Raw genomic sequence first — 14,262 nt, 5'->3', positions numbered from 1 at the left:
GGTGAGGAAATAAAAACAGACACAAACCTCTGCCCAACTGCAGATCCATACCCAGATCATAATCTTTTGAAACATTGAGGTAAATCCCTTATCTTCTGCTACATTACTCTCAGATATCCAAACCAGCCTCCACTATAGTCTTCATGAAATTCAAGCTGCAAATAAATAGAAATACACTGGCTAAATTTTTATCACTCTTCCTATCCAAAATCATGACAAAAAGGACTGAAAACCTTGTCCTCAAGAGACAAAATTTGCTGGCTCATGCCTCAAACAACTGTGCCAGAAAAGCCGTAACTCCAATGCATAGCCTAAGTGCATGCACAGCCTCTTCCCTTCTCCCAGCGAAAGCACAGCCTGTTCCCTTCTCCCGATTTTTAATCCCTGGAGCTCAAAACAATTGTGGCTTGTATTAATGGATACCAAAACCAACCAGAAATCCAGTTGGTTACCACAGAAAGAGAAAATAATAAAATTCTGGGGACACTCAGTGAGGAAATCAACAGTGTATTGAAGAACATCTTGTTACACCACATTTTTCCTATTTGCAAATACAAACACTGCTCCTTAAAGCCAGGCTACTGCGTGTCCTATTTTCCTCCTTCTGCTGCCTCCCACCTCCTGCCTTGTTGGTGTTTTCTGCCCAGCTTTCACCACCAGCATGTATTTCAGTGTCTTTTCCTGACTAGGCTCATCCTGGGTACTGACCTCAGTGCTCCAAATATCCCCCCAGCCATCAGAAATTCTGTGCAGGTTTCTCCCTCTCTTCCACACAAACGGGTTTTCCCCACTGTTACCGCTCCTGGGCTTCGACAGAATCACCCAAAGTCCCAGAGAGTATGTTTGAAAAAAATACATGAGAAAAGGGTAAACGTCTAGATGTACCAGTCACACACACAAAAAAACCAAAACAAACAAACAAAAAAAAAATCGAAAATGGTCCCACATCCACCTCTTCACATTCCCCAGTGATGACAGGAGGCAGGAAACATGAATGTGTCCTCCAGCAAAGAGCAGCCTGGGGAGACCCTAAGAAAGGGGATGGGTGTCCCAAGGAATATATCCGTGTCCTCTGCACAGGATGGTGATCCCTGTGTCTTCTCAGCAAACACAGGCAGGGCCTCCAAAGACAGGTGGACAGGGGACGATATTCACAGCCATTTAGCTGATTAGCCAGAAAACACAGGTCACCTTGTGGGACTCCACATTTTAAAGAATCAAGACATTAAGATTATAAAAGGATTCCATATGCCACTAAAGCACCTTTTAAGTCCCTAGTGCCCTTCAGTGCTCTTAATCCACTGCTGTAGCACTTGATATCACAGTATTTGAGTACTTCACCCACTACATCCAACAAGGAAAAAAATTGTCTCCTATCCCAGTCTTACCTAGGGGGTAACAAGGCAAAGTCAGCTTGAGTCACCCAAGATGACATGGAAAAGTTGTGATCCAACATACTGCTGAACAAGGCTTCGTGAATGCTCCATAAACCAAACTGTCTTGCCCACCTGCTTAGTCCTGTTATCCCACCACAGGAAACGGCAGAGGCAGTAAAGGAATTTAAGGACAATTCAAATCCTTCCAGTTCTTATCTGAACAGAGACAGTATTTAGTCAGCACAGAACACACCATGTGTTTTACAGACAAGGAAACTTCCCTAACATTTCTACAGTACAAAATATGGACAGTATTTTTTATATCCCTCCACATGACAGCACAGGTGTCTAAGTTACAGTGAGAGAAAACGAAAAGGGCCCAGAGGGAGCTGCAGAAATGTGTTTTAAATGAGAAGAACATTGAGTAGGTCTTTAACAAACTTTGCACCCATGCTGGTTCCAGTTATCTTGAGTAATTTCAGTGATGAGTGATCTGGGAATTTCTGTATCACAGTAGCGTAAGCTCCTATTTCCAGCCTTACAGGATCCTAAGTTATTAAAATCTCTGGGGCCAAGGCACGTGGGAGCCAAATTTGGATGCCTGTACTCACATCAAGTAACACATTCTGTTCAAGCTCTGCCACTGCCATCAGTGGGTGTCGCTAACAAATGAATCACTACTACAGAAGTATTGAGCTCAAATCCTAGTTTTTATAACTATGAGTGGCCCAAAGATGAAACTCAGCTCATGCACAAACTTTGAGCTGGCTGCAGGAACTGATGAGAGATATCCCATGAACTGCAGGACATGTGACATCCATATGGGATAAGAACACAAAACTACAACCCAGTGATTGGCACCAACATCTGCGACTAAGGAAAGAAGTTGAAGGCAAGAGCCAGGATACAAAGCCACATATCAGGACTGGAACTTCGGACTTTGTTTTGACTACTGGAGAGCCATCACAGAGATGCCTGCCAGAGCTACAGCAAAATGCACAGTGACGTGTGCGTCCCTGACTACCAGATAAGCCTTGCTTACTCTGCTAAGTGAAAATTCAGATCCCAACCTCATGAGTTCTGATCCAATCGTAATTTTCTCCTGGCCTTAAAGTCTCTTTATCTGAGATCTCTCAGGGAAGGTCTAATTATTTGGAAAGGTCCCAGAGACAAAAATAAGACTTCTCCCTGTCAGGCTGACTGATCCCATGAACCAGGTGAAGATTATAGTCTTCACAAGTCCCTTCACAGCAGCCTGAGAGATGGAAGTCATGCTTTGAAGGCAAAAACCTGAGACAAAGGCTGCCCCAGATAAGGCCAGCTGCATTCAAATCAGATGAAGACTGTCCCATTTGATGAAGGATGCTTACCTGAGCTCCTACTAGTAAACAATGCAGAGCAGCACAAACAAGCAGCTCACCCTTGATTTTGGCATCTTCCTTTTGTTATTATTTCACTTTTCCTGGAACTTTTAATTAAGAGGTTTGGTAACATAGTACTTGATAAGCTGATGAACTCCACAGAACAGTGTCTCGTGTCCCTCTGAAACTTATAGCTATAACCCTTTTCTCCCTCTTTCATAGCCTATTAAAAAGAAATCAACAAATTCCTGAGGCTAAAGTGTTCTCCTTGCATTTCTTTTTCTGTACACATCTTACAAGCCTTACATACTTTTAAGTTATCACAGTTTGCTGTTTTAAAAAGAAAGAAAGAAAAAAAAGAAAGAAATCAGACAGCTGAGGGGAGTTGTTATGTTCCAAAATTTCAGCATCTCTGACCCCTGCACTATGAATTGTTTCAAATCTCTCTCACTCTGGGAAAAACCTAATTCACTCTCTTGGAAACTTTATTGTCAATGGGATTCTACTGTTTCTGAGTGGAATAAAGATTTCTAGGTCTATGCCATACGAGTTTTAACTATAGAAGACTTCTACATTTTTTAAGAGAGACACTTGAAACAAAGGCTTTATATAATGCAGTGTTAAAAAGCACATTCAAACTGAGCAGTCAAAAAGTTGTATGAAAAACCTACAGGTTTGGGCGTCAAATGAATAGAGAAAAACAGGAGATTTCCACTAACCATTATTATGTAAAAGTAGAAAATAAACCACAACAATGCAGCCTCTCCTGTAGAAAGAGATTCTGCTTTGTTCCAAGTCAGCTCAGCCGTTGCACTTTATTTTCCAAGAAAGCCTCTCCCCTAAGCTCAACTGTGCTATTTGAAGGGTAGAGCACAATTATCCCTCCACAGAAGGATACACCGACAGAGGATCTACACTCACATTTGTCATGTGCACCTAGCATAAATAGTGAAATCAAGAGATTTTGGATAGTTAGGTCAATCAACCACCTGCCACCAGAACCAGGAGAACATAACCACCATGCCAAAACCCCATGTTTTAAATATGGAAGTCTAAAGCTGTTTAGAGAGATTTGCAAAAGGACTATTTGAAAATCCTATGAGGTGTCTATCTTCACTGCAAGGTGTGGAAGTATTGCAAATACAATCTATAAATATTTTGTGCCTGAATTCCAGATATTTTTAATGTCGTGCAAGAATTTCTATGAGAATTTGACTCTAAGATATACACATCCTGCTTTGCAATTGTGAGTCAATTCTTAAGTCCTACAAGTCCTTTTTATTTTTGACTCTTCAAAGCAAGAGCCTCTGGTTTCTTAATATTACCATCTTTTTTGGCCTTAAGGACCAGGCACTTCTCCAACTATTCACAGATTCTGTAAATCAGCACTTCTACATGTTCACCCCCAACCCCCATCATCTGGCATGTAGTACAGCGTTAAGAATCTGATTTAAGCCCCAAATTCTAGATTCAACTACAGAAGACTATGCCTGGGTTTTCTCTTTCTCTCTAAAGTCAGTTCTCGGGCCTTCACATGGTGGAGCGAAGTTGGGAAAACTAGCATCTGAAATGGAGGAGCTTGGAGACAGGAACTAAATTTGTTTAATCATCTGCTTTTAAGACACTCTCCCAATTTTGGAGGATGACACTTGGGAAATGGAAAGGAAGATAGTCACAAAGCAGATTTTTAGCAAACTGTTTGCAGATCCTGGGCTCTCACCAGTCAGTAGAAAAGAACTGGCTCCTCAGAGAGTGATTCAAAGCAGAGTCTGAATCATCCTCTCTCCCCACAGTTGCATAAGGAGACTGGTCAGAGCGGCCAGCTCTGCACAAAGACTGCGTTGTAGGCTAAAGTAGCTCTCAGAAGGGTTGAAAAATAGGAGTCTAACGATCATAGCTTTGTCACTGAAGCACCAGGCAGTTCCTCTGTGTTACTGTGAGTGACAAAGAAGCAGGAGTTTTGCAATTATAAAAAGACTTGGGCTCATCTGTACAAGACACCACTGTTATCAGATAAGAAAGAGATACATATATGGAGACATTCAGCTATAGTGCTGCAAGATACGTACTATGGATTGAGTATATAATATTTATGGATTGAGTATATAACATGACCTCACCACAGCAAAGCCAAGCCCGAGGGCATAACTCACCAGTAAAACCTGTTTGGAGTGACCTGCTCATGCATGAGCTGCCATTTTCTTCCAAAGTCCATGGAGCTGTACAGCTGAAAGACAAAGAGAAAGGGGGAGTATAAGCTTTGAGGAAGAAGAGGAAGGACTGCCACTAAATAAAGTATTAAAATCAGCTCAGATTAAAGAACAGGGATGGATTGTCCTGTACAGTTATCGATCAGCCTTGCTGCCAGGGATGGCTAGTAAGGTAATCTTCTCCCTTCACATTTAGCCTAGACTAAGCTGCTGAGACTTAAAAGCAGGTTGGCTCTTCCAAAGCCTTTTCAAACATTTTTGTGCTTCCTGATTTCAGTTGTCAACACGTTCACTTCTACTGCCATATGACAAAGCTGTCAGTCCCTCTGGCTTTTTCAGCCCAACAGGAAGCAGGTGATTGATGACATGTGAATTCCTAACATTAAATAGAATGAAAGACAAATTAGATTAGTTAACATGACTATGAAGTCCTAGGTAATGACTCTATACTCAAGGTCATACTGTGATTCGGTTTTATGGTGTGGATTACACCTCTCTTCTGTGTGGGAAAGAAAAGGAAATTTACAACTTCTATGTTCAGAACAAGATCTAAATTTTGAGATAAGTTAGAAATCAGTCTGCTCATTCGTTAAACATTGAAGACAGTGAGGTTGTTCTTCTTGAAAGCCAAATTTTCAATCTAATGATCGTTTTGACTCTTTCTGGCTAACAACTGGTACAGCTGTAATAGAACTAAATTTCCACACAACTCCACACTAAGTCTCAGACATAGGTTCGTTTCATACGTGCTCAGCTTAATATCACAAACACCATGCTCCATATAATTAGTTTATTACCCACAATCCACTCACTCATAATCAAAGCATACATAAGCTCCTTTTCTCCAACTTTGAGCAAGTTTGGTTCTTAGAAAAAAAATACACTTTGAGAAATAACTACTCTGCTTCATAACTAGATCACAGAGAAATAAATAGCAGGCAGTGTTTTGAACAGGATTTCAAATAAATTTCATCTGAAATAAATTCTGGCTTAATAAATTAAGGGTTGATTGCAGGCTAAGGAGGTAGATAACAAAGCTGAGAAACTTAAATGTTTGTAATATCCAAATTTAGGTCCTTAATGGGAAAATGATATAATTTGAGTAAAGGTTCTGCATTTGATTTGGAGTAACTGGATTTAAAAATCGGAGGCAGGTCCACATTCCAATTAGGAGGGTTCACAACCTAGTGATGAGTACTATGGCACAGCTATACGGATGGCTAAGTGCAACTAGGAAGATAAGCTATATGTGTTTGAACCGAATATTAAAGTTTCTGGAATGGGCAGTATCTTTGACCACAGAGATCCAGGAACCACATCAGAGCTGGACCATAGAACAACTTACAAAGGTGATTGGAAAGAGCTGTTTGAGCAGTGTTCAAAGCCTGAGGCAGCTGATTAATTCTTACTATGTTTGTACTCAACTACACAACCAAACCACTGTATAGCTAGCGAAAGGAAACTCAAAACCTGAAATTCAGACCCCATGAAGTATCTAATGCAACTGGTATGTGTAAAGACAAAAGAATCAGTCCTTTGCATTTATGCCAATGGGAAGTCCAGTTTCTGCCAACGACAGCTGAAGCTGCCAGTGAATAAAGCACATAATGGAAAAAGAGATGGAACCAGTCATCCTCCAGTCTTCATGTCAAAATGGGCTCCGCTTATGTAGACTTCACTCCAACCAACATCACTGAGCTTGTGGCAAGAAATATTAGGAGAAAATTTCTGCCCCATGTTCTTCAGGAGATCAGACATGATCTGAATATTCCAATTTGGCCATATTTCTTTGTCACCATCACCAGATAAGGTAAGATACTGCACTAAGAGCCCACGTTATCTGGGCTTCCTCTGCTTTTCTTGTCAAGCAATCATAGTGATAGTCTAAAAAAATACAGTAGAGAATCCTCTGCCCCAAATTGAATTCTCCGTAGGTACAAAATAAAGCATCGCTTATCTTTTTTAATTAAAGGAACCAGGAAAATAAAATTCCTTTTCCAAAGTCAAGGATAGGCTTAGGAAGTCAAGATCAAGGCCATACATCAAGAAGGTAAATAGCAAATGTTTATCCAGAGGATCACATCCTTCATTCTGAAGGAAAATCCAGATTTTTAGAAACAATAATGGAAAATCTGCACTCCAAGAGTCAAAACTCTATAGTGCTACAACCCTGCTTTGATGTTAGCATGGTGCCTGCCAGCAATATTCCTCGAGTCATTTGACGTGGTTTTACATATACAAGGACCTCTGCACACAGACGGGGCTGCATCAGTTGCATCAAACAGCTTGGCTGCCCTTTCCATTCCTGACTGCAGGCACGACTTGCAGATTGAGCCACGGTGCTGTCGAAACCATGGGCTCCAGGCAGCTTAGCCTCAGCTAGCTCCTGTTCACAAGCAAGTGCAAGCGAGACTAGCATCCTTATTGTATTCTGCAGCGGATTAAACATTCTCACTATGAGAGGAAAGGATTAGCAAAATACATCCATTTCCTCAGATTCTCCTTTATCTTTTGCCCCTAGCATTTCCTTTTCTTTTGCAGCTGCATAACAGCAGTAGCTACGGATAGCTCAGTGGCATGAAGCACAATCTCCTTCTAACTATTCATCTCTCCCACAGCATCTCATTCAGGGAGCATCCTTCTTCCTATCAAGTTAAAAACCAGAGACCAGCTACTGAGTACTTCCCCCCCGCCGCTTCTTTCCATTAAAGCTCAGACTGACTGATGATAGAAGTATTAAATTGAACTTGCAGCCTTTAGGTGATTTCAGATAAAGAGATAAGGAGGATATTATTCATTTCGAGACCTTTTATTTGTTTATTCATCTACTTATTCTAGGTGTCCACTTTGAATTTTAACCAGATGATGGAGCCTTAAAGCTGTATGATAGAACAAATTCCTGAAAGGCGTCCCTGGCTCACTTCACTTTTATAGTATTATTTACAGATGCAAATCTAAAGGTTAATGTTGAATTACTAAATAAAACATACAATAAAAAGTTTTCTAGTATGCATTAAAATTGAATATGTATATACACTTATTGTTCACCTCCCTTCACGGGAGAAGAGATCCTTTTAGAAGAGACAATAAATTTAGTGGCAAGTACAGCAGATTTCAATACAGATTAATTTGTCCTAAGGCTGAATACTAAGTGATGGAAAGAAATTAGGTTTGTTTGATGCCAAGCTTTTCCCTTTTTAAAGCTCTGCTCTGGCTTTTTAGTGACAAGTAATCTCTGGTATTTCCACCTCCCAGAGCAATCCAACACATTGGTTTATGAGGGATGGACTTCAGTGTACCATGAGGGTGTACTGTCAGCTCACGCCCTTTCTGCGACTCCCTTGCATTATTTGGCCTATTCTGATGAATGAAAAATTAAGACCATTATGGATCTTTATATTTGTATGGGCTGGTCTTGTGCCTTGACACAGCTGAAGAGTGGCATGCAGAGGACTTGACTAAGGAGCAATTAGAAGCAGGATGCAAACCAGAAGGACAAAGTCCTGAATCAAGGCAAGGGTGACAAAATTCAGTTTTTCACATGAAAACAAACTCATAATCCTGCATCTACCACAGAGGCGTCTCAGTAAACAGTCAGAGCACTCAGCCGATCCCAGCAACCTCTGCAGCTCTTTAAGTAGACAGGTCCCAGGAGCCTCCTAAAAGCTGAGGTGCTTTTGAGAACAAACACACAACATTAGAATTTCCTACTGAGCCATCTAAATGATGCTTATGAATCTCATCTACCCTTGCATGCATGACCCTAGAATTTCTGCTCGCCCACAGACTGGCATGCGACCCTACCACAGGGCAGATGCGATTCAGGAACGTGAAGGGGCCAGCATTGTACTCAAAAAAAAAAAATACTTTTTGATGTGCTTTCAGGCCTGATGAAGCACCTAAAGTATTACCCTGAAAGTACCAGCCTGGTCACACCAGCAGGATCCAAGGGCAGCTCTGCTTTCTCACCCCAACTCAGCAGTACAGGTGCAGTCTTTGAAAATGGGTACTGAGCTCTGGGGAAAATCTGCCTATGCTCAGGAGCCCGGTTAGACCTACCATTAGAGAAAGAAAAGGCTGTACATCAAGAAGATAAATAGAAAATGTTTATCCAGACAGCATCATAATGCTCCACACTCAAGGATCGTAGCACCAGACATATCACATCCACCAACACAGTCCTGTGTTTTACCAAGAATACACAATCTGTTCCAGGGAAGACCTTGGCAGCCCAAGTGATACACAACTTTATTTCACCACAGGCCAGAACCTTAACTCATGCTTGTCTTGCTCAGCACAACTCTGAATCGTAAGGATATTACATACCACAGGCAGAATGGTGCTTCTTTAAACTCTAAGAAGACTTGCAACATTTTATTTAACACCGACATTGTTTCTGAGATTAGCAGCAAACCCCTTAAAGAGGGAACTTTATCCCTGGTGTCAGATTTTATGCCATGAACACATGCAACGTGTCAGAAACAGCCAGAACTACAGAGCCGGAAAGGAAGGAGTTATACACACACGCATGCACACGCAGTGTTGCATATTAAAAAAATGTCTCCATGCTGTTGCAATTCGCCAGTACAAACTCTCTGGGTGACACATCCTGCCGTCTTGCTTGGATGATCTGGTCTGGGGCTGGGGTAATTTGTTTGGGGTGGGGTTTTTTTGTTTTCCCAATGACAGCTAGGAAAAAAAATACAAAAGGATGGTTTTGCTCAAGTAGTCAAGCTTTTCAAAACTGGAGCAGCATGAGAAACTGGCCTGCTTAAACTCCACTTATGGACAGAGGGGACAAGAATGAGCAATGAAGGAAAAACATGGAAACCACAGGAAGAGATTCAACCCCCTGATGTTAGTCATCCGTATCCGAGCTAGTCACCAGTGCTCATTTTTAGACAGGCTCGAAACAGGCGCTTCTAAAGCACAATTCCCATACTAAGATACAGTTCTAAAATTGCTTATTATTCATGCCTTAGAAGCCTCCATTTCGCTCCATAGACACTAAAAGTAGTTCATAGTGACTACTGCAGAGAACCCCACCGCAGATGCATGATTTAGCTGAGATGGATTTCAAGTTAGGCTCCCTGCTCCCAGGTTGATCTACTTGGTCTTCATAGGAGAAGCAGGCAGAAGACTGAAGATTCAGCATGAGCTGAAGAAAGGCCAAGCATACAATAGTCTGGATACGCTTTACCACAGCAAGACACACTGAAGATGTCACGTATAGATTGAGAAGTAACAGAAAACAAATTAATGAAATTCAGAGAGCTTTGATATTTATAGACTTTCTTGCTCAAACACTGAAGAAGAATTAAGGCATCAGGAACATACATAAAAGGCTTATATGCAAAGAAAATAAAATAATATTTGTTGCTATGAAATCGGGTCTATTGGCCTGAGCAAACATCTGGAGAGAATCTCAATAGTTTCCTGTCTGCCAGCCAGCCCTGGAGTGAATCTGGAGCTTGCAAATAATGGTGTCAGATAAAGTGAGGAAGAACAGCTGGACTATGTGTACTTAAACAATTCATTTATTACACACAAAATTATACTTCCCCCAGACAATACACCCAGCTGATGACGGAAAGATATATTCATATTAATCCAGCAGGGTGAGAGTTGGCTTAGTGGTAATTACTGGGCAGCAGCTGACACATGGTAACATGATGGAAGAGGAGGGGAGGTTAGCCTGGCCTGCCATGTCTTCAGAAGAGAATGATCCCGAGCAGTAGCTTGGATTGCTTACATGAAAAGATGGCTCTGATCCCAGAAAAGCACAAAAGCAAGCTAACACCTTCTCAGCCAGAGCTGGTGGGGAAAATCTACAAGATGTGTGGAGGGTTCCTGCCAAAAAATCAAACTGGGACAGAAGAAAAATAAAATTAGGTCAACATTTCTGTAGGAAATTGGACTGCATGGAAGCAGTCTGCAAAGAGTAACTCAGTAAAGCAAGTCTTTTGCAAGGTCTTAAATTTTCTCTACAGAGCGAAAATGACCATGATCACTGGAAAAAAAATTAGAGGCTCAGAAACTGAGAAAAAGTTGTAAACCACTCAGAAAATTGCAAGGTGTGTCTTTTCTCTACAGTTCTGTGTTACAGATGAAATTACAAAAGGAGAAGAAGGTGCCACCATTAACATATCAGTTCATTCCTAGAAGGAAAATGAACTGGAGGCAAAACTCACAATACTTTTCAGCCTTGAGAGTACAGAACAGAGAAGCCACGTTTAACAGTTGCCAGAGGTGACCCATCACATGGAAGAAGACAGCCATATGCAACCAATTCAAACTGCAGTGAAAACATTTCAGGAGATGACAATACCAACATTTTTTCTAAAGGCACACTGAGCAGCTGAGTACTGCAGGAGAAACATTTTGGAAGATCTCAAAATATTCTGTATAGAATAAACGGATGGTCCTCACTTCACCGACTGCAGAGAAAGATCTTTTTTCCACACCTAAAATTAGACATAGGGAGGATTTAATAAGGTTGCCTTTACCTAGAAACAAAACAAAACGAAACAAAAGAGTCTGCACTGTAGGAGATAACTGCTCCAGCAAGTGAAAGGATATGAGTAATAATTGCATTTCTCCTTGTTATATTTCTTTCATTTAACTATAAAATAACGCCTACTGCTACTCAGCCACTCCTGACAGTCAGATCCATCTAGTCACCATGCTCTCTACTTGTTGAATTTAGCCCAGAAATTCCAAGCTGCTGAAGTACTCCTTTTTTTTTCTGTTTTATTGTTTCATCATTTGAAAACTGTGTCTTTTTCGTTCAGCTCCAGCTGAATCCCTGAGACACTATCTCTCTATAACTTCTCATTCATACAAATAGTAAGCAGATCCCCAAATCCCTAAGGAATTCAAGTTGGGGTAGTAAATTCTCAAATAGCCAAGACTGACTCAAAGAATTCCAGCCAATACCCACAACAAACAAGCCACTTCCCCTTATTAATTTTTCCATTTCAGATGTCATAAAATTGTGGTTTTCCTCCATGTGCTAAATCCACTTGTGGAAACCCCCCACAACAATCCTGCAGCCATCAGTTGCCCTCAGGCACTGGGGCATGGTGTGCCTTCAGGAGCAGAGCAGACTGCGAAGCCTCGCCAGAGCAGAGCAACCAAAGAAAGATGACAGGATTGAGAACAATTGGATAAGAAGACAGACAGGATAAATTTGGTATAGCCATGAAGACAGCAGTTGATACTACAGAAATACGCCCTACTTCTATATTACATCTTCCATCTTACCTTCCTTGCCTATCTTCCACCCCTCCTTTTTTGAGGACAGATGGATACCCTTCCTCTTCATAGCACCACCTTTCACAGTATAATGTTTAAGCTGTGGGGTTTATGCATCCGCCTTTCTCAGGTTCTCTGGTGAGGCAGGACACGTTACTTGCAGGATACTAGGGACAGGACTGAAGTCTAACATGCTTTAGTTGGGTGGCTGAAACCGAGTCAGGAGCGACCCTTGCCGTGGAAGAGGCTTTATTACTCACAGTAGGAAAGGCTGCATTCAAGGAAAGATTCACAGCCTTCCCCTGAATCCCTTGTTCCACCATTCCCCTCAGTCTGGGTCCTAGTGAGACACCTCTGGAGTGTCAAGCAGTTACCATTAGGGGATACAAAGGCTAACGTCACCTTCAAGCTGATGACCAACTCAAGAACAATTATATCATCTGTGCTTGTTCCTTCCACCTCCTCCCAGGGAAACACCTGTCCTTGCCCCCTTGCTTCGCTGAGGCTCCAGAGGAACCAAGATCTGAAGCCTGGAAGTGCTTCTGGATCTTTAGAGAAGGGAAAGAAGAGCTTCTCGCTCTCTTCTCTTGCCATAAGCTGCTGGAAATCACAATTCAGGTAAGGCATCCTTGACAGCTCCACACTAAAAGACCTAAAAATAAATCCTGCTTCTCGATCCAAAAGATTTGCGTAACAGCTGGTGGAGCCGAGCTTAGGAGAAAGAATTCTACCAGCACCGTATTTATGGGCCTTGTTTACACACAGTTGTAAAAACCAGTAATTGTAATGAAAACAAATGGACCAGTTTATCTCTCTGCTTTGATTTCCTTTCCAGGTGATTAAGGACTGCATCAAAAGACCTTGTTACAGCCCAAGGTTCTTCTCTACCATGGTACAGCCTGATTGTCTTAGGCATGGAAAGACAACTTGTCCACAGACTGCTGCATGTCTGAGACTCACCAGAGCTGCTCACTTCCCTACAGATGTTGCACAGTTGAAGGGGCACTGGAAACTATTTTAATACGAAACTGGTCTAGACATAAATTAAATGCATTTCCATCACCATTTAAAATCTAATACTGAAACGTTTCACATGCTGGCTGGCAAAAGTAGGTCTTCAGACAAAAGAAACTCAGACTCCACCCTACTATTACAAGAAACTGGCCAGGGATCTTCTGCACAAAGCCCAAACACCTTGAAAATATTTGAATTCATGTTGTAATTGTATAGTTCAATCCAAATCTGGCTTCTAAAGGAACCAGGTAGGTTAAGACAATGCACTGATGTCACGTTTCATGTTTTTACAGTTAAAAAAATACATGCTTTCACCTAATGGGTCCACTCAGTGCAGTTTGCTTAAACCTGATGCTTAAACCTTGTCTCTCTCTGCTTCTCCACTTCATGTCCAACAAAAAGAAAAAAGTGGACTAAACTAGTAGAAAAAAAAAGGTCCACTCAAAAACCTTCACATTTCAATTTCTCTTAAGCCTAATTGGTACTGAGCATACTGAGCCAAAAATTTGCCATTTCTGCTTCTCAGCAGCATATATTTTGCTTTTCTACTGCATGACTGGTTTGTAGTGGAACACGAAGTCCAAATACAGCTGCAACAAGAGCAATGACATAAGTTAAGGCGTGTTTCAGTCCTGGGTGAAAAGCAGCCTGTCTTTTTCCTACTTTCTCCCCACCTCCAGAAATGCTGAAGTGTGTCTCAGATCCGAGATGAAAAGTATTATTTTCAGATTATGGGTTTTTTTTCTTAAACTGAAAACCTGAGGAAAAAACATGGTCACTTCAAAACACATTTCAATCATTTCTAAATAATTTAGCTTTAGCAAAAGGTACTATAAATAGAAATGCCATTTTGAGGGAAGGCTAACTTTTTTGATTGCTTGTGTATTCCTTTCCTCATGACACTTTAACCACTTCAAAATCAGCTCTAGAGTCTGGGGGAGGGCTAAGGTTGAGCAATATGTTGCCACTGACCCCCTTCCGATGAGTGTTTTGTTAACAAGCCTTATTGAAAACTAAAGACATAAAAGGGGAAAAAAACCAGAAACC

General features: G+C 41.3%; 1 protein-coding gene across 1 annotated transcript in view; it reads right to left on the bottom strand.

Annotated features, from left to right (window-relative positions):
• The window catches only part of SORCS3 (sortilin related VPS10 domain containing receptor 3), a 303,973-nt gene that overhangs the window by 103,773 nt on the left and 185,938 nt on the right, over positions 1 to 14,262 (bottom strand). Inside the window, 1 exon segment of the mRNA XM_054205785.1 lies at positions 4,891 to 4,964. Coding sequence (XP_054061760.1) covers positions 4,891 to 4,964 — 74 coding nt within the window.

This window comes from Rissa tridactyla, chromosome 6 (assembly GCF_028500815.1).
Source record: "Rissa tridactyla isolate bRisTri1 chromosome 6, bRisTri1.patW.cur.20221130, whole genome shotgun sequence".
Classification (NCBI taxonomy): Eukaryota; Metazoa; Chordata; class Aves; order Charadriiformes; family Laridae; genus Rissa; species Rissa tridactyla.
Note: the sequence above shows the minus strand (reverse complement) of the source record. Positions and strands in the feature narration are given on the sequence as shown.